Consider the following 26,414-nt stretch of genomic DNA (forward strand, 5'->3'; position numbering starts at 1 on the left):
TATGCTTATTTCCCTCTATAAGGGAAGCTTGAAAATGGAGTTTTTCAAGCTGGGCACACCGCCTTCCTCAACAAAGTCAGGGCTGTCTTAGGAGACAGTTGAGTATTGGTTAGACAAAGGCCATAAGATTACAAGTGTGGTCTGAGACACATGGCACCTTTGGAAAGAAGGAGGTAGCCGAGAGGATGCAAGACGGGTCCAGAAGCTTGTGGCCTGCACATGCTCTGTAAAGCTCTGCATAACTTGGCTCTGGCCGACCTCTCTGATATTGACTTCTGCCCAGTGTATGCCCTCACCATCTACAGGATTTCCACATAGATAGATAGATTTCCATGTATATTTCCATATTCTTCAGCATGCCATGCTTTCTCTTTTACAGATCCCCAGCTTGGAAACACCCTTGTTCTCCCCACCTCCCATCCCGTCTCAACACACAGACACACACCAGCATAAATGTCCATGACCATAACATACATGCACACTTTGCCAGGCTAACACAAATGCATGCTTGGGCCATGGAAAGGCTTCCCTATCCCTCAGGTCCTGTTTCAGTCTCCTTTCTGTCTGGTAGCCCCTGTGGCCCCTTGCGCCAACCCCTACTGTAACACTGATCACACCCACCATATCACCAGTGTGTTTGTGCATGTGACCAATCCCCTTCCCACCACTTCCCAAACCATTAGCACCTTAAATGCCGGAACTCTGTTCTGTTTTCACCAAGTCGGGTTTGCTTCTTGCTCATTTTGGGCTCACCAATTACTTGCACAGATGACCAATAAACATCTGTGGATTAAATAAATTAATACCTTCAACTCTATTTCAGGAATTCAAAAAAGGAAAACATAGTGCAGATAGGCAGTCATAATAGTTACTGTATATCGAGGGTTTACAAAATGTGAGGCACGCCGGGTTTAGGGTTTTACATGAATTAGGGTCCTTGATTTTCTGAGAAACCCTATGATACATATACAATTCCCATGCTCATTTTACAGATGAGGAAACCAAGGCTCAGAGAGGTGATTTGCCTAAGGTCATAGAGTTAATAAAACATGGTGTAGGGATGTGAACTTCTGTTGTTTCTACTTGACCATCTACATCCTGAATTATCAGGCTAACTGAAGCTGGCTGTATACTTGGAGAGGGTGCTCTAGAAGGAAGCATTGAGGAGCTGGGTGTTAATGCAAATCTGGCTGACTTTGCCAAGGACATTTTATCTTCTGTGAAAAGAGAATTGCAAGAGAGGGAAGTGAAAGGCTAGGGGGCCTTTATGTTGGGAAAGAGAGGAAGCAGGATGACAAATGAAGTAAACTGAGAATCCCACATCACAGCAACCACAGAGTCCATCTCAGACAGGCATTTCATCTATCAACACCATCCCGACAACCAGATAATTAAAGATCTCTGGGGAGAGGGTTCCCATTTTGACTCTTGAGGGTGAGTGCTGTGTCCTGAAGCCTGTTCTCCACATGGGGCTTAGCAAAACCAGCTTCCCAGCTGGCCTGATAATTCCTGAAGCAAGCACAACACCCAAGCTCCCCCCTCCTCCCCCAACTCAGACAAAGGTGGCAGATTATTCAGAAAGCAAGCTTAACATAAGAGTAATAATTGCTTACATTTACTGGGCACTTGCAATCGGTCTCAAGCAATGGGATTATTTCATTTAATCCTCCAAAAGAATATAATGAGATAGATATTATCCCCATTTTACAGGGAGGGCACGAGGGGAAGCAATTGTGTCTGTTACATGTCTACCGCTTCTCAGCCCCACGTCCATCCTTCCACCTTGCATGCTTGCTAATCCCTATGCAGCTGGAAGCCTGCAAGCTACATCACCTGGGACCCTTAACCAGCTGCTTTCCTATTCAGCAAGTAGAAGGCAGACAATGGAGAAGAGAAAGCCAAAGAAAGGGAAACAGAGCTTCTTCCGTGCTCCCCTGCTCCTGCAGCTGCAGTCATCTCCAGCCTCCAGCCTGTCTCCACTCTCCCACTCCCAGTGTTTGTTCATTTAGGTGTTTTACTGAAGTACAGTTGACTCACAGTTCAGGCGTACAGCAAAGTGATTCCATTATACATACTTTTTTTCAGATTCTTTTCCATTATAAGTTATTACTAGATACTGAATAGAGTTCCCTGTGCTAGGCAGTAGGTCCTTGTCTATTTTATATACAGTAGTCTGTTTTGCCACACCCTCTCAAGGGCAGCGGGAGCAGCCAGGTGGAGCTCTCTCCTCAGAACTCTGAGAGCCAATCTTGCAGGGCAGCCCACTCCAGTATTCTGGCCTGGAAAATCCCATGGACTGAGGAGCCTGGTAGGCTACAGTTCATGGGGTCGCAAAGAGTCGGACACGACTGAGCGACTTCACTCACTTCACTCAAGGGCAGCGGGAGCAGCCAGGTGGCGCTCTCTCCTCAGAACTCTGAGAGCCAATCTTGCAGGGCAGCCCCTCTAAGTACACCACCCCAACCCCACGCCAGTTCTGGCAGCCCCATCTCTTTGTTCCCTCCACCTTGGATGGCTGGTATTTCCTCTAGTTATCTCTGAAGTAACTGCCATGTTCCTTTTTGTTCTGGCAGTTTCCAACATGTATATCCTTAGTTCTCTGGATTAAATTCCTTCTCTCCAAAGTACCAATTGTGGTATCTATTTCTGTAACTGAGTCTGGACTGATACAAAGATGTCAACTATCTGTCCAACGTCACATAGCCAGTAGCATGAAGATTACGCAGCCCAGGTTCTCCAAAGAAGTTTAAATAGGCAGCTCTGTCTGCCGTGGGGAGCTAGGGCCATAGCAGACAATCAATACAAATGTGTTGACATGAGTCAATTTCCTAGAGCTCACATCATAATTATATTTTCATTAATAACAATAACATGTGTGCATAATGCTTTAGAGTTTGGAAGGGATTTCCTAGCCATTACTTCACGTGCTTTAGGAAGAAAATATAATCAAAGGTATAACTTTGGAGTAGGATAGATATTAGTTTAATATCTTGGTTCTGCCATATAATAGCTGCATGATCTCTGGAAAGTTTCTGAACTTTGTTCTGAAACTAACTTTTGTCATCTGTGAAATATGGTTACTCAAACTACCTACTGCCTGTGGCTATTATGATATTTAATTAATGTCATATATATATATATGACATTAATGTGTGCCAAGCAATGTGTAGAGTCTGAGATTTTATCCCGCTTACAGCCTAATAAGCTAACTTGTTACTATTTACTGCATGTTGGTAGAAGACAGGAGATTCCTGGGTCAAAGACAAAGGGTGTTATTACTCATGACAATAGCATTAGACAGTTTTACATCAGTTTTCATGGAGAGCTTACACCCCAAGTCTCACAGGGGTGATACCAAGAGCCCATTGTGGATGCCTATACTCACAGCGGGTTGTGTTATGCGGGAATTCTGTGTTTGGGGGATTCGCTACTTTTATAGGAAGCTGAAGTAAGACAACTCTTTGTCTGGGGGAAATGTTACCTCATCTCTCAAGCTTGCTCCTTGAAAACATAGCCATGAGAAATGATCCGAGAGTGTTCAGAGCCTTGCCTTTGGGGCAGAGCCAGCACGAACATGCAGTGATATAGCTGCTCCCAACAAAATATACTATTTATTTAGTTATTACACAGTGAGTGGTAGTTATCACTCTGTGTCTCATAAAACCCAATCATGATGGAATATTTGTTCCAATCTATAGTTAAGGAAAATGGCTCAGAGACATGAAATAACTTGCTCAATGATAATACCCTTTGGGGAAGTGGTGGTTATGGGTGCAAAAATCAGAATCAAGACCCCCCAAATCCCACATCCAGTCCTCACCAGCACAAAACCTATTGGTAAAGACAGGTGGCACATACCATCAGCCTAGGACTGGCTACATACAGTTTCTGTGGGGCTCAGAGCCCATATTTCTAGAATTCTTGAACTTTAGAAGCAGAGGGGCTCTAAATACAAGCTATTCTTGTGGGTCCCCAGCTGTGTTTACCAGAGACCTAGTGTCCACTGAGCTTTCTCAGAGGATATCAAGAGTGGAGGTGAGACGCATGAAAGGAAAGTTGGAGGAGCCTCTATCCAAGCAGCTCCACTTTTACTGGGGTGATGATAAGATTGCTTGTGACTTTTTTTTTTAAGAAGTACACTCTGAGAAAAACTCATATTTAACTCAACTAAAATTTTATTTAAAAACAGAAAAACTAAGGCCCACAAAGGCCAAGTGATTTGGCCAAATCTGCCTCCAGTGTAGGAGACCTGGGTTCGGTCCCTGGATTGAGAAGATCCCCTGGATCCATTACCAAGAAGTCATGCACTCCGAGTTGCCTGGCCAAACATGAAAATGACCTCTCCTACCAGCTCATGAAACAGTGCAAAAGTTGGAATAGCCTGGCATGACTCCCTGAGACACTGTGTGATGAATTAGCTGATGTTCATTTATTCACTATTTCACATAAGTATTTAATGAGGGTTTATTATATACCAGGCTTCCCTTGTGGCTCAGCTGGTAAAGAATCCGCCTGCAATGTGGGAGACCTGGGTTCAATTCCTGGGTTGGGAAGATCCCCCAGAGAAGGGAAAGGCTACCCATTCTAGTATTCTGGGCTAGAGAATTCCATGGACAGAGTCAGACACAACTGAGCGACTTTCACTTATTATATACCAGGGATTGTGTTAACTGCCAAGAATACAACTGTGAAAAAGATAAATTTTTGATTAAGTTACCAGTTCTTATTCATTCATTCAAAAATATGTAACTATGCGTTAACTGCTGTGCAAAGGTATTGCCCTCAGTGGGTTCCAGGCTAGTGGAAAGAGGTAAATAAGAATTTCTAAAACAAGAATGATAAGTATCCAATAGAGGTACACTGGTGAGTACACAGGTACACCTCATCTGGCTTTGAGGGCCCAGAAAAAGGTCCTGGAAACACTCAAGATGAAGCTGAGATCTGAAGGAGAGGGAGTGAGAGTAACCCAGTTACCTCACCTGAAAAATGGAAACAATAATAATATCCTCCCCTCAGAGATGCTGTGAAGGTCCAAAGAGATATTCATGTGAATAGTCCAGCTTGGCACATAGGGATGACATGTTACTTCTGTCCCTATCTTCATATACACAGGAGCTGACCAGGAACTGATGTCTGTCTGTCTGTCTGTGGCTGAAGACCAAGGAATTCAGCAGCCCACACAGGAAGAAATCTGTCTCCAGCTTCCTTAGCATCTGGGTCCAAACAAATAACCAAGCCCAGACACTGGCCTTGGACAGGAGCCTGCACGGCTGGCCACTTCATTTGGGAATTTTACCCTGTGGCAAAGATTGCACCAATAGAGGTTTTCTCCTGAAGTGGCTTCCTCCCCTCCCCACCCGATCCCCTCCCAACTCCCACCTCCTCCCCACCCCGCCCCCATCCCCTCGCCACTCCCACCCCCGCACCTAGTGATTTATGTCCCACTGAGGGCCTTTTCCCCTTCAGAGCCCATCTGGCCTTCCTGCCTCAGCCTGCAGCGAGGGTGTAATCCTGTGTTTGCAGCTTTACCGACGGTTTCTATGGAAATTATGACAATATTACAGCTATTGTGGAGCCACATCACTGCTGATTGAATGAGGAGACAGGACTTGAAAGAGGAAATCTGGAATTAAATATCAACAACCTAAGTCCTTAGCGACAATGACTTGTTTTTCGTAATGTGGTTCCTACCCACAGTAAGAAACAATAACAAACTAGTATTGTTCTTATACTAATAATGTGAAGAAGGGTTATTTCTCAGACCCCTGGTGGGGATGACACAGAGAAGATAAAAATCAGGCCCCAAGCCAGTGCTCACTGGCAACAACCAGAAATGAGAGTCTCACTTATATGTGGACTCAAAAAAAAACCAAAACAAACAAAAACAAAAAACCTCATAGATACATGTGGTTGTTGCCACCGGCAGGGGAGGGCAAGCTGGGTGAAGGGAGTCAAAAGGTACAAACTTCTAGTTATAAAATAAGTAAGTCACGGGAGGTAGTATATAGCATGGTAACTATAGCTAATAATGCTATACTGTATGCTTGAAAATTACTAAGAGTAGATCTTCAAAGTTTTCATCATTAAGAAAAAAATTCTAAAAAAAAAAAAAAAAAAAGAGGTGAGAGCAAGGTAAAATTTTAGATAGGTTAGAGAACTGAAGCATGTAACTTAAGTAACTGAACATGTCCAATTTCTGCCAGGCTACAACTGCATCTGATTTGGTGTGGTTTGTTAACTACTCTCTCAAATCATCAGAAGAGCTTTGCAAGGAACTGGGAAATAAAAATGCTTATTTAAGGAAAGGGGTGGTCAGCACCCATTAATACTTCCCAAATGTTGAGACGATAAAGCAACCCTACAACCAGACCTCCATGGAGGGTTTCTTGCCAGCACTATTCCTTACTTTCCTTGTGGCCCATATTTTCCCCCATGAGAGATTTCCTCTTTTTTTTTAACTACATTTTGAAGTTCATTTAAGCAGGATTCTTCTCTTTGTGAGAGAAAATGCAATGCTTTTACTCAATTTCAAAAGCAATGCAAGTTCACTGTAAAAAAAAAAAATGTGAAAAATGTTCTTGGGACTTCTCTGGCTGTCTAGTGGGTTAAGACTCTGTTTCTACCACAGGGAGCATGGGCTTGATCCCTGGTTAGGGAGCTGAGATCTGTGCGGTGTAGCCAAAAGATAAAAAAAAAATGTGAAAAATGTTCTGAAGAAATAGAAGAAAACACAAGTTATCTCAATGCTAAGATTTTGTTAAATTTCTGTTTAATTTTTTTATTGTGGCTGACAGTGTGGGTTTGGGGATATAGACAGAATTCTGGCCTTGCAAGCTGTCTTCGTTCATGCAGATTATTGAACCTCTGTAAACCTGTTTTCCTACTTGAGTTGTTGATGGTGGCTTCCTTTAGAGGGCGGTGGGCCTAACTAACCCAGGAACACTTTCTCACCCACTTTGCTTCCATAGCATTGTTCTTAATGGCTCCATAGTATTTTGTCCTATGAATAGGCCATAAATAATTTACAGTATCCTGCTATTGAATCAGATGTTCTACACATTTAATGTTAAAATAAAAAGTAACTTCCTATAAATAATCTCTAGTCATTCCTTTGTTGTTGTTGTTTAGTTGCTAAGTTGTATCTGACTCTTTTGTGACCCCATGGGCTGTAGCCCACCAGGCTTCTCAGTCCATGGGAATCTTCTGGCAAGAATACTGGAGTGAAAAAAAAAAAAAAAGAATACTGGAGTGGGTTGCCATTTCCTCCTCCAGGGGACACTGCCAACCCAGGAATCGAACTTGCATCTCTTGCACTGGCAGGCGGATTCTTTACCACTGAGCCACCATGGAAGCCCCATCTCTTCCTTTGCTTCCTATATGTTACTCATTAGAGAGGTTCAGTTCACCTGGTTTACAGCAAATACACTGAGCACATGTGACTGTGGAGGAATTAAGGAAGAGCAGTCAGGAGCAAGTGGCAGGTCGTGCCCTCACAGAGCTGAGCTAGTGGGCAGAGTGGAAAGAGCACTACCTAGGGAAATAGGAAATTTGGGTCTTGGCTCCACCCTATCAGCCCCCTTCTTCTAAGTGTGTGACTTGAACATGTGACCTAATCTCTTTTTTCTCATTTATAAAATCTGTGTAATACTCTCCAGGGTTTTTGTAAACAGAATTAAGAAATGTAAAATTCTTTTAAAAGTGCCTGGCACAGCACCATTCACAACAGCCAAAAAAGAAGTAACATCCCAAATGTTCATCAACAGGTGGATGGAAAAAAACACATGATAAATGGATTTGCCAACAAAGGTCCATCTAATCAAAGCTATGGTTTTTCCAGTAGTCGTGTATGGATGTGAGTATTGGACTATAAAGAAAGCTGAGTGCCAGAGAATTGATGCTTTTGAACTGTGGTGTTGGAGAAAACTCTTGAGAGTCCCTTGGACTGCAAGGAGATCCAACCAGTTCATCCTAAACAAAATCGTCCTGAATATTCATTGGAAGGAATGATGCTGAAGCTGAAACTCCAATACTTTGGCCACCTGATGCGATGAACCGACTCATTTGAAAAGACCCTGATGCTGGGAAAGATTGAAGGTGGGAGGAGAAGGGGACGACACAGGATGAGATGGTTGGATAGCATCACTGACTAAATGGACATGAGTCTGAGTAAACTTCAGGAGTTGGTGATGGACAGGGAGGCCTGGCATGCTGTAGTCCATGGGTTCGCAAAGAGTCGGACATGACTGAGAGACTGAGCTGAACTGAAAATGGAACGTTATCCTGCCACAGAAAGGAATAAAGTGGGGTGGTTCGTTTGTAAAGTTCACACATTGAGTGTTACTTTTAAAAATATGCAGTTACTAGATTTTTAAGTATTACAGAGTAAAGGCAAGAGGGAGAAGGTAGAAAAAGACCACTCTGGACATCAGAGTTGGAAAAAGGTAAAATAAAAAAGGTATGAATTACTGATGGGTGCTACAACATGGATGAACCCTGAAAACATTATGCTAATTGAAAGAAGCCAGGCACAAAAGGGCCTCATATTGTACGATTCCATTTATATGCAATGTCCATTACAGATAAATCTATAGAGACAGAAAGCTGATCAGTGATTGCCAAGGGCAATCAATTAAAAGATGCTTACTCCTTGGAAGAAAAGTTATGACCAACCTAGACAGCATATTGAAAAGCGGAGACATTACTTTGCCAACAAAGGTCCGTCTAGTCAAGGCTATGGTTTTTCCTGTGGTCATGTATGGATGTGAGAGTTGGACTGTGAAGAAAGCTGAGCGCCAAAGAATTGATGCTTTTGAACTGTGGTGTTGGAGAAGACTCTGGAGAGTCCCTTGGACTGCAAGGAGATCCAACCAGTCCATTCTAAAGGAGACCAGCCCTGGGTGTTCTTTGGAAGGAATGATGCTAAAGCTGAAACTGCAGTACTTTGGCCACCTCATGCGAAGAGTTGACTCATTGGAAAAGACTCTGATGCTGGGAGGGATTGGGAGCAGGAGGAGAAGGGGACGACAGAGGATGAGATGGTTGGATGGCATCACCGACTCGATGGACGTGAGTTTGAGTGAATTCTGGGAGTTGGTGATGGACAGGGAGGCCTGGCGTGCTGCGATTCATGGGGTTGCAAAGAGTCGGACACGACTGAGGGACTGAACTGAACTGAACTGAACTGAAGGGCTGGAGGGAGAGGGGAATGGGGAGTGACTAATTAATGGGTGGAGAGTTTCCTTTTGGGGTGATGGAAAAGCTATGGAAGTAGAGAGTGGCAATAACTGTACAACCTTGTAAATGTACTTACTATGACTGAAATATACTGAAAATGTTTAAAAATGATACATTTTATGTCATATTTTATCACTGTTTAAAAAAAATGGTGCCTGGCATATAAGCACTCATTAAATCTTATTTTTTATCCTTATTCCCCTCTTGAGGTCTCAATTTTCCTGTTTCTAAAGTGAAAGAGACAAAATGATCTTTGAAACTTCTAGTTCTGAGATTCCACAGTCTAGTTGGATGAATTTGTCTAGCGATGGAAAACTCTTTTTGCTAATATCCATTTCCTGCCCTCCCTTCCTCTGACCTGCTCCCTGCTTCAGAACACTCATTTTTAAAGTTGCCATCACCTCTTCCACACAGTCCCTTCAAGTGCCTGACAGATCCCTGACTGCTGGTGATCCGGAAGAGGCTCATGGTGGACTCTCAATAAATATCTGTTGGACGCACAGATGGATGAGAGAATCAATGAAGGAAGGAGTGAGTGGAAAACCACTGACTCTGCCAACAGGCCTCCTGCGTAATCGGCTGCGGCTGACCCCAAAGTCAGGTTTCCTGAACGGTGAGCACACATCTTCCAAGAGGTAATAAACACTCACCCAAGGACACTTTCCCTGAAAATTCCTAAAGACACTATTGGGTGAGCCACTATGTCCACTCCCAAAGCTCCTTATTTTCAATCTGTTGACATGTCTTAAGAGTAGGAGGGTGGTTCTTTTTGAACTGGTTCAAGTAGGCAGAAGAAAATTTTACAAAAGAGTGAGTGAGTCTAGCCTCCTCCCTGTTCACTTAGTACTGCTGAGTTCTGTTCACAATTGCCAAGAAGTCTTTTCCACCAGCCCCGCTCAGCTCTGCAGCTCCAGGCTGTTTGCTGCCTCGCACCTCTCCTATTTCGAGCACCCCAGCAAAGCTTGACCTCCTCCTCCTCCTAATCGCTCAGACTTCCTTTCTTTCTTCCTCACTCTCGTTTCAGGTCATCCTCTTTACCGCCACCCCCCACCTCCTTTTCTTGTCTGTTCTTTACAAAGCCTTGCCTCCACTTCATATTTCATTCTCTAACATAGCTTGCATTGGGACTTCCCTGGTGGCCCAGCAGTCAAGAATCCACCTGCCAATGCAGGTTCAATCCCTGACCCAGGAACTAAGTCCACACATGCCATGGGGCAGCTAAGCCCACACACAAACTGCTAAAGCCAGCATGGCTACAGTCTGTGCTCTACAACAAGAAAAACCACCACAAAGAGAAGCTGGAGCACCACAGCTAGAGAAAGTCTGCAGACAACCATGAAGACGCAGTGCAGCCAGAAATAAGTAGCTAAGTAAATAAAATGTTTTTTAAAATTGCTTGCACTGTTTTCCTCTTTATGGCCTGATACACATTTATTTTTAATATCCTCCCTCAATCTCAGACATCTTGAAAGGTGGACAGGTGTTTTTGAGCCTTTTAGATTATCTTGTATAGTTCCTATACTTCTTTCAAATTTCTAAATCTTTTCATATTGACAAATTGCCATTACTCATTCTGCCATTCCAGCACACACACACACACGCCTATGTCCCTTTTATTGTACTCAAGATCAGGGATTGACAAACTATTGCTCTTGGGTCTAATCCAGCATACCACCTGATTTTGCAACTAAGGATTTATTGATACACAGCCACATCCATTCATTTACACACTGTCTATGGACGGCTTTGCTGTATAGAGTTTAGTAGCTAGGACAGATACCTTATAGCCTGAAAGGCCTAAAATATTTCCTATTAATACCTGGACCTTTACAGATAAAGTTTACAAACTCTTATTACAGACAATTCAGTGACACCTCATCCTTTTATTCTCAGACACTTAGCTGAAAACAAGAACTGCCAGATATTGTCTTCATTTCAAATCACTTCCACCTATTTCCCACTCCCTGCTCCCCACTTGTAATCTCACTGGCTTCCTGACTCTCCCTTGGTGGTGTGTAGGAGAAAACTACACCTCTGGAGAGGTTTTCCCTGCCTACCAATTGTGTGAGATACCACCATTCACCAACAGTATTTTTTTCATTCTCAGTATCCATTTATCACACAACTTTCCACCTCACTTTATTTATTTCTATCTAAGTGACAGGATATAGTCAGAGGAAAACAGCTCCTCCATCGCCCACATCCAATTCCATGTAAGGACTGCAGCTTTTCTGTATGGATATAGTCCAACTTCTTAGAAATAAACCAAGTGATTCTGCTCTCAAAAGAGACGGTCATTAATAGTGGTGCATGGGCTCTGGAGTCTGCAGACCTGGATCTGAGCTCCGTCTCTGCCACCATCCTTTAAATACTATCTGCCCTTAGCAAGCAACTTTAAACCAGGTCAAGCAACCAGCAAGCCACAGCACCCAATGAAAATAATTATAAGACAAAAGCAAAAGCAAACAAATGTGACCAATTCAAACTTATTCAAACTTATAAACTTCTGTACAGCAAGGAAATCATAAACAAAATGAAAAGACAACTTATGGACTGGGAGAAAATATTTGCAAAAGATGTGACTGACAAGCACTTAATTTCCAAAACATACAACCCGCTCACACAACTCAACCAAAAAACCCAGACAATCCAATAAAAAAATGGGCATTATACCTAAATGGATATTTCTCCAAGAAGACTTCCAGATGGCCAACAGACACATGAAAAGATGCTCAACATTGTTAATTATCAGAGAAATGCAAATCAAAACTACAATGAGGTACCATCTCACACCAGTCAGAATGGCCATCGTCAAAAATGTCTATAAATAACAAATGCTGGAGAAGGTATGGAGAAAAAGGAACCCTCCTATGTTTTTGGTAGGAATGTAAATTGGTGCAGCCACTGCGGAAAACCGTATAGAGGTTCTTCAAAAAACAAAAAATAATGTTGCCGTATGACCCAATACTCCGAGTCCTGGTCGTATCCCCAGACAAAAATGTATTTCAAAAAGATGCATGCACTCTTATGTTCAGAGCAGCACTACTCACCGCAGTCAAGACATGGAAACAACTTAAAATGTTCATCAACAGATGAAAGGATAAATAAAATGCGGTACATGTACACAATGAAGTACTACTCACTACTGCCAGTATATGCCATCAAAAAGAATGACATAATGCCATTTGCAGCAACATGGACGGACTTAAGAGATTTTCATACTAAGTGAAGTAAGTCAGAAAGACAAATACCATATGATATCACTTACAGTGGAATCTAAAATACGACCCAATTAACTTACCTAGGAAACAGAAGCAGACACAGGGACATAAAGAGCAGACTTGTGGTTGCCAAGGGGGAGATGGGGTGGGGGAGGCATGGATTGGGAGTTTGGGATTTGCAAATGCAAACTACAATATTACATATAAAATGGATAAACAACAAGGTCCTATTATATAGCTCAGGGAACTGCATTAAATATCCAATGGAAAATAATATTAAAAAGAATATATATGTATTGGAGAAGGAAATGGCAACCTACTCCAGTATTCTTGCATGGAAAATTCCATGGACAGAGGAGCCTGGTAGGCTACAGTCCATGGGGTCGCAAAGAGTCGGACATGACTGAGTGACTTCACTTCACTTCATTTATATGTATAACTGAATCATTTTGCTATATAGCAAAGTTAATGGAAATTATAAATAAACTATAGTTCAAAAAAATAAATTAAAAAAAAAATAACTATTAGGCATTTGTAGCATTTCATGATAACTATCTGAGTCCCTGTTTACTCATTCCTTCCCTGGCTCTATCTCCTGGTCTCTTTCTAGGGCCACCTCACTTCCAATATTTTCAGCTTTAGCCACTGAGTTCACCTTTTGGACTCTACCAAACTCTTTTGGTTCTAGGAGTACAGTCCTCTTACTCTCCCACAGGTCTTACCAGTAGACAGTCTATTTTGGATAACCCTCTTAAACAAGCCAGTTCTAGGTGCTGGGCCCTATTCAGTACTAACTCTTAACTGCCAACATATATTAAGGGAACAGCAAAGTGGTGTATAAAAAGCAATTGGATCACCTAAGAGCTTAAATTCTAACTTGTTCATTTCTAGTTTTTTTGACTACAGGAAGTCAAATCATCTCTCTCAGATTCAGTTTCTCTTCCAGACTATGAAGCTGTTGGTATCTATTTTGTAGAGTTATTGTGAGGCTTAGAAACAGCAGCATCTTGCATCAATTAGTATTCCATAAATGATCTTTTCATTAGAATATACCTTGAAGCTCATATTTGTACTCTAAACTCAAGGAAAAGTAAAGTTACTATAGATTAGGGTAGGAACTACTTTGGTAGAGAAAAATTCTCTACCAAGGAGAATTTTGGTAGATCGCCCTTTAAAAATTTCTTTCTTCATTGGTTTTTATCTCCAGCTAAGACTTAAAATCTTCTTCTCATGTCTTTTACTTTGTCCGCATTTACTTGGCTTTGTGTTCCCTTAATCTCATCTGCTATTGAGCAGTTTGGCCTAGACTGTATCTGTCTTTCTTACACAATTTACACAAAACACTTTCCTGGCTTTATACACTGTAGAATCTTGCCCATGAAGTTTCACACTGGAAGCAACCACCCCATGCTCAGTAATCCTGCAGCATGAAAATGACCATACCACAAGTGTCCATTTATAGGAAATTCCCACAGACAAATGGTAATGAAATGGGTATACAACAAGATTTAGCTAGAAGGAGGTCTACCACTTCCTTATTTACAACAGCAAAAAAAGGGAAAGTAAAAATGAAGTCAAATTGAAAACAAAAACATCAATTTAAATGGTCCAGTTAGAAGGAATAAGTGATTAAATACATGATGTCTCACAGTAGAGTACTATATTGCTATTGTAAGTTATATTTTGGAAAAATCTTTGATGCTCTGTAAAGGTACCATAATAACTTAGATTAAAAAAAAAAATAGTTTAGAATTTCAGATCCAGCATGTAAGGAGCTAAGAAGTTGCCACTTCATCCTAACAAGTAAAAAGCTGAAAAAATTTACCAGTTCTTAGATCCAGCAGAAAGGTAAGGACACAGAGAAAACCACTGCCTCCCAGATTGGAGGAAACAGAGGGGTGAATGCAGAATCACACCTCACCTGAGCAGAAAGTCAGGAGCAAACACTCCCAGAGGAAACACTGCTGAGGTAAGAAGAGCTGAACTGGGATTGATGAATTGCTGGAGGCACAGCATTGTCAACTTGGAGAGTTAAAAATGCCAGGGGACCCAGTTATCCAGTTACCAGAGAACCCTAAACGTTCTGTGACTGTTGCCTCCAACAGTTCTATCTCATCCTCAGAGCGAATATTAGAGAAAAAGCCCTGTGGCTTCTTGCTGGGAGAAGAGTATTTTTATATATACCACAGCATTCTGTTCCGAATAAGGCCTGCCTTCAGAAGAAACTACTTCACCAGAGCCTAACTTGCTGGAGTTTGATCAGAGCTTAATCTACCTGATGCGGGGGAGGGAATATCCAATACTAAGAACCTCTAGCCTTCCATGTGGGAGAAGGAAAGTACACAACTCCAGTCCCCTCCAGCCATCCTGTCCCACCTAATGGGTGACAGGGAAGGGCTGTGAAGTTGCTAATGTTCAGATTTCAGAGGTACAGGCTCATCAAAAGACTGAGACCTAATCATAGCACTGCAGAATGCTTCCCCTCCACCCACATCTTACCACATTAGTGAGGGTCTATTTACTAGAGTTTCTTTTACCTAGTACATGTGTCTAGCTTTCAACAAAAAATAACAAACTATACTAAAAGCAAAAAAAACAAAACACACTCCACAGTTTGAAGAGATTGAATGAACATCAGAAACAGAGTCATCAGCTATAAAGAAGGGTATTATTTAATGATAAAGGGATTAATTCTCCAGGAAGGTATAACAATTCTAAATGTATATGTACTTAAAAACAGAGCATTAAAGTATGTGAGGCAGAATCTGATAGAACTTCAAATAGAAAAAGATAAATCCACTATTACACTTAGAGATTTTAATACCCCCCCCATTGAAAATGGACAAATCCTGTAGGCAGAAAAGCAATAAAGACATAGTTGAATGTAACAGAACTATCAATTAACTAGCTATAACTGATATCTACACACTATTTCATCCAAATACAACAGGCTTTACATTCTCCTCAAGCTCACACAAAACATTCACCAAGATATACCACATTCTGGGCTATAAAACATACTTTTAACTAAATTTAAGATAATAGAAATCACATAATATTTATTCTCAGACCACAGTAGAATTAAACTACAAATCAATAAGAGAAAGATAGCCAGAATATCCCCCAAATACTTGGAGATTAAACAGCGCCCTTCTAAGTAACACATGCGGCAAAGAAGAAATCTTAAAAGAAATTTTAAAATATTTTGAGAAAATAAAAGTGAAACCACAACATACCAAAATCCACAGAATGAAATTACAGCAGTGCTTAGAGGAAAACGTATAACATTGAATGCATATATTGGAAAGGCATAAAGGTCTAAAATCAAGTCTAAGTTTTCATCTTAGGAAACTAGAAAAGAAAGACAAATTAGATCCAAATTAAGCAGAAGAAAAGAAAGTAAAAATCAGAACAAATCCATTCAATTGAAAACAAAAAAAAACAACAGAGAACATTAAAACCAAAAGCTTGATTTTTCAAAAAAATCAATACAATTGATAAGTATCTAGGCAGGATAGTTAAAGAAAAAAGAGAAGACATAAATTATATGTATAAATTACATATATCTGAAAAAACAACGGGATATCATCATAAATTCCATATACATTAAAAAGATAATAAAGGAGTATTATGAAAAACTCTATGCCCATAAACTTGATAACCCAGATGAAATGGACTCATTCCTTGAAAGACACAATCCACTAAAACTCACACAAGAAGAAATGGACAATCTGAATATTTGATGATAAGAAACTAAGGAACCAATATTATTCAACTTCTATACTTACTATAAAACTACAGTAATCAAGACAGTGCGGTATTGCCAAGAAATAGATCCATATAAATACAGTCAACTGATCTTGGAAGGAAAGTTATGACCAACCTAGACAGCATATTGAAAAGCAGAGATATTACTTTCCCAACAAAGGTCCATCTAGTCAAGGCTATGGTTTTTCCTGTGGTCATGTATGGATGTGAAAGTTGGACTGTGAAGAAAGCTGAGCACTGAAGAATTGATGCTTTTGAACTGTGGTGTTTGAGAAGACTCTTGAGAGTCACTTGGACTGCAAGGAGATCCAACCAGTCCATTCTGAAGGAGATCAGCCCTGGGTGTTCATTGGAAGGACTGATGCTGAAGCTGAAACTGCAGTACTTTGGCCACCTCATGCGAAGAGTTGACTCATTGGAAAAGACTCTGATGCTGGGAGGGACTGGGGGCAGGAGGAGAAGGGGACGACAGAGGATGAGATGGCTGGATGGCGTCACCAACTGGATGGACATGAGTTTGGGTGAACTCCAGGAGTTGGTGATGGACAGGGAGGCCTGGCATGCTGATTCATGGGGTTGCAAAGAGTCAGACGTGACTAAGCGACTGAACTGAACTGAACTGATCTTGGACAAAGGAGTGAAGAGAATACAATGGAACAAAGACAGTCTTTCTACAAATGGTGCTGGAACAACTGGACATCCACAAGAGAAAAATGAATCTAGACACAGATCTTACACCCTTTACAAAATTTAGTTCAAAATGGATCACAAACTTAAATGTAAAATGCAAAACTCTAAATCCCTAGAAGACAGAAGAAAATCTAAATGCCTTTGGGTATGGCAATGACTTTTTAGATACAACAGAGGTACAATTCACAAAAGAAATAATGAATAAGGTGAACTTGGTTAAAAATTTAAAACTTCTGCTCCACACAACAAAATGACAAGAGAATCAGAAGACAAGCCACAGACTGGGAGAAAATACTTGTAAGATACACAAATGATAAACGACCCTTGTACAAAATATAAAAGAATGTTTAAAACAATAATAAAATGAACAACCCAATTTAAAAATGGACAAAAGACCTGAACAGACACCTACAAGAAGAGAATATACAGATGACAAGTAAGCATATACAAACATGTTCAGCATGTTCTGTCATTAGGGAGCTGCAACACAGTTGTAGCTAAGGCAACAATGAGATATTACTACATGCCATTTCCTTCTCCAGGGGATCTTCCTGACCCAGGGATCGAACCCAGGTCTCCTGCATTGCAGGCAGACACTTTACCGTCTGAGCTACTAGGGAAGCCCCACATACCTATTAGAATGGCTAAAACCCAAAATAGTGATAATACCAAATGCTGACAAAGGTGTGGAGCACAAGGAATTCTCATTCATTGCTGGTGGGAATACAAAACTTTATGAGACAATTTAGAGATTTTTTTTTTTAACAAAACAGAACATATTCTTATCATACAATCCAACAATCACACTCAACTTACTCAAGCAAATTAAAAATTTATGTCCACACAAAAAGCTGGAAAGTTTACAACAGCTTTAATCCTAACTGCCAAAACCTGGACACAACCAAGATGTCCTTCAGTAAGTGAATGGATAAGTAAACTGTAGTAAATCTAGACACTGGAATATTCAGTGCTAAAATGAAAAGACATGGAGGAAATTTAAATCCGTATTACGGATAAAATAAAACAACCCGAAAATGTTGGATATTATATGATTCCAACTGTATGACGTTCTGGAAAAGGCAAAACTATAGAAACAGTTTTTTAAAATGTAGTTGTCAGGGGTTAGAGGAAAGAGAGGGATGAATATACGCAGCACGAAGGATTTTTAGGGTAGTGAAAATACTCTGTATGATATAATAATAATGGATACATGTCATTATACATTTATCAAAATCCAGAGGATGTACAGCACCAAGAGTGAACCCTAATGTAAACCATGGACTTCAAGTAATAAGAATGTGTCAATAGATTCTCAATTGCAACAAACTCTGATGCTGGTAATGGAGGTGGTTATGCAAGAATGGAGGAGGTTACGCATGAAAAATATGGGAAATCTCTGTACTTTCCACCCAATTATGCTATGAACCTAAACTTACTCTCAGAAATAAAGAAATGGTATGGGGAGGGAGGAGGAAGGAGGGTTCAGGATGGGGAACACATGTATACCTGTGGCGGATTCATTTTGATATTTGGCAAAACTAATACAATTATGTAGTTTAAAAATAAAATAAAATTAGAAAAAAAAATAAAAGAATAAAAAGCAAGCGTGCTAAAAAAAGAAATAAAGTTTAATAAATGCTTCAAAAAGTGGTTTAAAAAATTGCTTAGAAACAGATAATGCTGCATGTTCCCACTTGTATTTTGAAATAGAGAAAGTATACTCCTGTTAATGGCAATTTTTTCTGGGAGATTATGATGAAAGGCAGTTTATGTTTTCCTAATGTTTATCTATTTCATTCATCTTTGACCCTCCAATACTAGTTTTTGATTGTGTACCTACATAACTAGTGCTTAGTAAATGTTTTTGAATCAATGAGAAAACAGAAAATTAGTGCATAAAGGGAGATCTGGGGACTTCTCATTATATTTATGGTGACCCTTGTTATCCATATCCCACTGGCCCAACCCCACACATAATAAAGTACACTGAGCACTAACCAGCACCTGGCTTGCAGCCTCATCACAAACCTTCAAGGGCTGTGAACTTTTCTCCAGTTACTAGTCCATAAAAGAGGATATGTCCCTGAAGAATTCAGGCTGACAATGAATTCACTAATGACTAGAGTATTAGAACCACTGACTGCTACAGCATTGTTCCAAAGATCACAGACTTACAGGCACTCACCCAATGGTGGGCAAGACAAGCCACCAGAGTATAAGAAAAAAATATCAGCATGCACTTGTATCTCTGAAAACATTTCCTTTTCAGTTTGTACTTTTTCTTTGTATTTAATAATGTCATAAGATATTAATAAATTATTTGTATATGTAACTTACATATATGCATGGCCTGCCAAGCAGAAGACACAAGTTCAGTCCCTGGGTCGGGAAGATCCTCTCAAGGAGGGCATGGCAACCCACTCCAGTATTCTTGCCTGGCAAATCCCATGAACAGAGAAGCCTGGTGGGCTACAATCCATGGGGTCACAAAAGAGTTGGACACGACTTAGTGACTAAACAACAACAATAACATATATATGTAGTTTTACATTTAATAATGCCTTAAGATATTAATAGATTTATATACAGTATGTATATGTAATTTATATATATGCACATCTGGGTACACATATATGTATATATAATATATGCATACAGAAAGAGAGCATGCTCTAAAATTTTGTGCATAAAGGTACACAATCAGAGAAGGTTATAGACCATCTGGTCTGGCCCCTTTATTTTAGAAAGGACGAAACTAAAACTCAGAAAAGTGAGGTAACTTGCCTAACTGTTAGTCGCTCAGTCATGTCCGACTCTTTGTGACCACATGGACGGTAGCCCACCAGGCTCCTCTGTCCATGGGATTCTCCAGGCAAGAATACTGGAGTGGGTTACCATGCCCTTCTCCAGGGGATCTTCCTGACCCAGGACTCAAACCCAGGTCTCCTGCATTGCAAGCAGATACTTTACCGTCTGAGCCACCTGGGAAGCAAGTTTAACAACTTACCCAAACTGTATAGCTGAAGAAAACTAATAGTTAAAGGAAGTGTAATGGTTTACCCAGTTGTCTTTTTTTTTCTGCCTCATTTCACAATTTTGATGGAATTAAACTGTTTTTTGAATATCATGTGAGATAAATTTTAACATTTTCCTAAAAGTTTAATTTTTAAAATGTCCTTACACACCCAAATGGACCTTCTTCCTCGTCCTGCAAAAGGAGGGCTGAACTTGCACTCAAGGATGGCACTCTTCTCAGTCAGATTTCCTCTTCCTAGGGAGCTTTACCCGCTGTCTCACAGGAACATTATTTGCAGGAATAATGCTCAGTGGAAACTAATCATAGACAGAATCAGATATAGAAATCACTAACAGAAAAGCACCAGACAGTCCTCTGGTCTTCTAAAACATTACTAACAAGCATTGTCAGCAAAACCCTGTCTCCAGGGACCATTACTTTGAGGGAACTCTGCCAATCATAGCATTACTTAGAAGGCGCAGTTTTTATGATCCTCAAACGCCTACTGTCAAACTAAACTAAAGTTTTGAATGGTTTCAAACACTTCCAGGTTTGGCTAAGTAAATATACTTTCAAATTCAAGTGCGGCCTGAGGGCCAGGTAAGAGCTTTTTCCCCCAGCCTGAGTGCATACTTTAGTTTGTCAGAGCAGCAAATGCCTTTGCATTACAGAGTATGGATGCGGATGAGTAGAGACCTAGAATTCTGTTGCCAGCTGTCTTCCTTTGTGGAGGGTAAGGACAAAGACTTCAATTTCTCTGAATCATTTTGAAAACCATCTCCCAGGATTTAAAAAAAAAAAAGCAAATGGTAAAAGGTAAGAAGCACATCTCATTAGTTTCAAAATTCTCTCCTCCTAGAACCAAAAGCCCTGCTGAATTCATAAGGAAACGTTTTGCACAAAAGTGGCCCATGTGAGAAGCTGGGAACTAGAAAGGATCCCCAGTTCCCAAAAGGGAGTTATCAATAGACCTATGTAATCATAATGTCATTGCTTTGTTTTTACAGATGACAGTCTTTGCAGAATCATTTGGTCTTGGCAGACCATATATCATAATTCTCCTCCCTTTAGTAATTTCTTCACTGCTAGAGAAAATTCTGCATATGTGGAAACCATCTTGACAAATGGTGAAAAAATATTTTCTTTTCACTTAGAATTGCCTTTTTTATACTGTCAGAATTTATAAACAAAAAGTTGTGTGGAGAATTTTGGCAATATGAATGCCTAGCATGAGAAAAATGTAAACATGCAATTTAACAAAATGTTTACAAATAGGTCCAGAACCGCAAGAGAAACACCCAGGGATATCTCAAACCTGGAACTTGGCATTTGGCGGATAATTCAGTGACTTTTTTTTTACATTTTTATTCTGGAAAAACACTTTTGTTATTTAATCCTTTCATAAGGTATTCATTTATTAACCAAACTGATTTCCTTCAGGTGGGAATTAATAACTACATATGCTAGAGATAAAGCATATTTTAATTTTATCATGATATTTTTTAAAAAACTCTTTTGATAGCTGCAGAATTAACTTGCAAGAATAAGGATTTTGTAGCAAAGACTGTTCTCAAAGATTGAGCAACTGAGCTCCAAGCATACTGAATAATGGGCTGGCAGGGAGATGTAGGTGGTTTTTAAGGTGCATGTAGTGGGAAGATCTGTGTGGGGTGTGTGTGTGTGTGTGTGTGTCTGTTCTTGACATGTAACCACAATTTAGGGCAAGGGCAGATCTTCCCACTATTTATGTCAGGCACATAGAAAATGTTCAAAAAGAGATATTATCAAATCTATAGACAGTCCAAATCTGGAACAAGGGATATTTTATTATAGAACTAAGCTTTAAAATTATCCTGATAGTAGAAAAATAAGCTAAAATGGTTATGAATATTATAGAAGGGGAAAAAGTTAAAATCCTACAGTTAAAGGGTTTTTCTTTCCTTTTGGTTTTAAGTTCAACTGTAGCAACATAGTATGCAGATATCCTGGCTTTAAGAAGCAACAGTTAGAACTGTACATAGAACAATGGACTGATTCACAATTGGGAAAATAGTACAACAAAGCTGTACACTGACACCCTGCTTATTTAACTTCTATGCAGAGTACATCACAACAGATGCCTGGCTGGATGAATCACAAACTGGAATCAAGATTGCCGGGAGAAATATCTACAACTTCAGATATACAAATAATACTACTCTATTGGCAGAAAATATAGAGGAACTAAAGAGCCTCTTGATGAGGGTGAAAGAGGACAGTGAAAAAAATGGCTTGAAACTCAACATTAAAAAAACTAAGATCATGGCATCCAGTCCCATTACTTCATGGCAAATAGAAGGGGGAAAAGTGGAAGCAATGACAAATTTTCTTTTCTTGGGCTCCAAAATCACTATGAACAGTGACTGCAGCCATGAAATTAAAGGACACTTACCCCTTGGAAGGAAAGCTATGACAAACCTAGATTGCATTGCTCAAAAGAAGAGATATCACTTTGCTGACAAAGCTTCATATAGTCAAAGCTATGGGTTTTCCAGTAATCATGTACGGATGTGAGAGTTGGACAATAAAGAAGCCTGAGCTCCAAAGAGATGATGCTTTCAAACTGTGGGCTGGAGAAGACTCTTGAGAGTACCCTGGACTTCAAGGAGATCAAACCAATCAATCCTAAAGGAAATGAACCCTGAGTATTCGTTGGAAGGACTGATGCTGAAGCTGAAGCTCCAATAGGTTGGTCACCTGGTGCGAAGAGTTGACTCATAGGAAAAGACCCTCATGCTGGGAAAGATTGAAGGCAAAAGGAGCAGGGGCTGACAGAGGATGAGATGGATAGATAGCATCACTGACTCAATGACATGTATCTGAGCAAACTCCAGGAGACAGTAGGACAGAGGAGCCTGGAATGCTGTAGTCCATGGGGTCACAAAGAGTTGGCTATGACTTAGCAACTGAAAAACAACATCCTAGCTCATGTGGAAAAGTTTCTGAAGGCTTGAATGACATAGAATTTACTATGGCGCCAACAGCAGGACATGGATTACTGGATTATTATGTGTAATCTTTACTATAGAATCATAAATTGTATATAAATCAGGGAAAGTAACTAGCCTAATGCACTTGGGCATGGCCATATCCCATGTAGAACACTGTGTTCAGTTCTGGGCATTATATTTTTGAAAGAATATTTATAAAGTATATTAATAATATAATCTGAAAAGGAAATTCAAGTGGTGAAAGGCTCATAGAAGGGAGAGCTGAAGAAACTAGGAATAATAAGGCTAAAAAGGAGAATTTTAGGGAGAATGTGATTAATTGCCCTAAAACATATAAAAGGCAGTAAAAGCAAAGGGTAATAATAATTAACATGTATTGAGTACCATATGCAAAGTAGTCACTGTTATCTGCATTTTGCAAAAGAGGAAAACTGAGGCCCGCAGAATACGTTACACATCTGTGGCCACATAATTTATAATGGTTGAGCCAGTTTTCATCCCACTAATCCACCCCCAGATCTGGGAGAGAGATTAAAGCTATTTCCCAAATATTTCTAATCTCCGTTTACAGAATCCTAGTAAGACTGTTAACTTTCTCAATTTTTTTGAAGCTGAACATGAACTGATGATTTGCTCTGGTCCAGGAAATATGGCCATAAGTCATATACATAACTTCAGTGTGGGAGTTTAAGAGCCAATGAGCAATTTACCACATGCTTTTCCTACCTTGGATGTGAGGACATGGAACTTCCATCAGTCTAGGTCTCTGAAGGGCAATGATTAACAGCTGTCCTGAAGATCCATGATAGACAAGTAGCAGGAGCAAAAACCAAACCATTATTGTTCGATTAAGCCACTGGGATTTGAGGACTGTTTGTTACTGCAACATTATCTCAGCTTTTCTGACAGATACACAAGCCTGCATGCTTAAACTCATTAAAATATCTCACCATAAGGAAACATTGTTATTCATATATTCCCAGAACCAAGAATAGTTTGTAGAAACTAAGGTAGGTAGACTTGGACTTTTTTTTTAATGTAAAATCCTCCAAAATTGCTTCATGTGAAGAAGTGAGCTCCCTGAAAATGGCAATATTTAAACAGAGACCAGATGATGATTTTGTACCTACATAGCGAAAGAGATGGCTTCCTTATGGGGGTTTTATCAAACTTTTATCCAGCACCTCCAATGTGCCAGGCATTTCAGCCACAAAGATAAATCCAAACACCCTATCTTCATCCTGGAGGAAATAAGTTCAGAAGTAGATAACCTCTGATGTCTCTTCGATCAGTGTGATTCAACTAAATTAGAGATAATAACATGGTCTGGATAAAGCTGACAGCAAGCCCGAACTTAGAAATAAGCACGTAGCACTACAAATCCTGGTTGTATTATTATTTTTCAATTAAGAGCCAAAAGTACAGGGTTTGCAAAAAGAAAGAAAAAGAAAGACATGTTGGGTTTAAAAGAGGAACATTTTCCCTTTCTCTAGTTACCATTCTTAAATCCTGCAAACCAGGCATATTATCTGGCTTACATCAGGGGTGTTCCAGCAAAGGGAATAGCACTGACTCACAGCAATTGTTACCGACCTTTTCCATCACCTCTCCCACCCCTTCGAATCAGGAAGGGGACATTTCAATACTTATCAAAGTCAGATCTGAAAAGAGGCAATAATCTTTCCCTAGGGCCATTCTTCAGTTTCAAAATCAGCCAAACCCTTCCCAAAAGATCAGAAGCTTTTCCTAAAAGGGTATTTAAGTGGGACCTAGAGGAATCCCACATTCTAAGGATGATGTGAAAATCACAAACTAAATGAGTGATTCCAAGACACAGTGATGTTCCCCAAAGGCACCTTAAAACCATACTCATTTTGGTACTTTCTTTCCTGTTATCAATTCTTAAAACTTAGTTTATTTTTTTTTAAACTTCAAAAAATCAAGCAGCACAGAGTTCTCTCCTTTCACTGGCTCGCTGCATTTTAATGGAAAAACATCTAAAACTTGGGTTAGCATTAACTTTAATTGCTCTGAGGCAAACATTTCCATTTCAGGTTATGATTCATAACCGTATTAGTCCAATATAATATATGCAGGCTGGATTTTGCAGCCATTATCTAGACAAGGGTGAGGTATCTGATTACTATTGTTCCCCAACTCAAAAGGGTCAGTTTGAACTTCTGAATACTCCAATCCCTCCCGCCCAGGCCCTGAGTTTTCTGAACTATGGTCCTGATTTTTTATGAAATAAATGAGGGCAAGCTGAGTTTCAGTGCCACATCTTAAGTGCCATATCTTAAGCTCAGTGTGACATGAGTTTCTGAAAAAATACACACAGAAAAAACTGGCTTTGGCACATGGCAGAGCAGTAGGGAACTTGCAGCTGTACTAGTTTAATATGCGCCCTTAATACTCTTGCCTATTTTCAAAAATACAATACCACTCTTTCCCAGACAGCTGGCTCCCCAGCCTCCTGGCTCCCCAGCCTCGCGCCAAGCTACCTACACAAATATACACTTAACAAACACAGATGTGAAATGTCGACCTAGGGCAGAAGAGAAGCAAGGGGTTTCGGGTGTTTAGTCTGGTGGCTCCACACTGAAAAGTTTCAGGAGCAGAGCTAATGTTGGAAGAGTGAGAGGGGAAACCGCCCAGCCTGTACTTTCATCCGGGTACTATGGAGATGACCCCGTTTTCCCGGGACCAGTTTGCCCTCTGCCCTGGTGACCTGGCTTGAGATTTAATCTAGAGACAGAAGGGAGATCAAGAAGACAATTGTGCGGGTGGGTACTCAGACCGAGAGAAGGGCTAGAAGTCACTCAGCCTTCCTGCACTGGCCGGGCTGACACACCCACTCAGAACCGATGGCCCGGGGATGCGGCAGGGAGGGGAGGGGACCCACGCACCCCGTGTCCCGCGCGCACAAAGATGCTACAGTGGGGACGCGCGTGAATAATTCAGATTTGGGCTGGAAGGTCTCGATGCACTCGGCGGAGGGTGCCCTTTTTCTCCCCCTAGTCCTCCATCCCCCCCACAAAGTGAACGAGAGAAAGTTGTGTCCGGGCCAAGGCGCCCCGGGGCTGCAAAGGGAGCGAGGACAGGCGGAGAGGAAACCCGGGCCCCCTTACCTTGTCCTTGGGGCCGAGGTTTTGCAAAACCTCCTTGCCGGTGGCGCTCCGGATCTCCACCCCAGCGGGCGCGGGCGACGCGGGCGCGGGCTCCCGGCTCTCCTCCCGGCCTTGGCCCCGGTGCGGGGTATCCCCCTCGGCGCCAGGTCGGCTCCCCGAGCCTCGGACGCTGCCCTGGCTGCTCCGGGGAGTCTTCGCGCCGCGCTGCCCCACGCTCAGGGCATCGAAATCCAGCGTCTTGCTCTCGAAGGCGCCCTCCACGTTGCAGAACATGCCTCCGTACTTCTGCCGCGGGACCTGGTCGGTGGTGCCCGGCCTGGCCAGGTACACGGGCAGATCGTCTTCATGGGAGCTGTCCCAGCCTCTG

General features: G+C 41.0%; 1 protein-coding gene across 1 annotated transcript in view; it reads right to left on the minus strand.

Annotated features, from left to right (window-relative positions):
- Window positions 1-26,408, minus strand: part of DPYSL3 (dihydropyrimidinase-like 3) — a 117,274-nt gene extending 90,866 nt beyond the window's left edge. Inside the window, exon 1 of the mRNA XM_010850475.1 lies at window positions 26,048-26,408. Coding sequence (XP_010848777.1) covers window positions 26,048-26,320 — 273 coding nt within the window. The 5' untranslated portion in view covers window positions 26,321-26,408. The remainder of the gene's footprint in view (window positions 1-26,047) is intronic.
- Window positions 26,409-26,414: the final 6 nt, after the last annotated feature.

This window comes from Bison bison, unplaced genomic scaffold (genome assembly GCF_000754665.1).
Source record: "Bison bison bison isolate TAMUID 2011002044 unplaced genomic scaffold, Bison_UMD1.0 scf7180017864291, whole genome shotgun sequence".
In the NCBI taxonomy this organism is placed as follows: domain Eukaryota; kingdom Metazoa; phylum Chordata; class Mammalia; order Artiodactyla; family Bovidae; genus Bison; species Bison bison.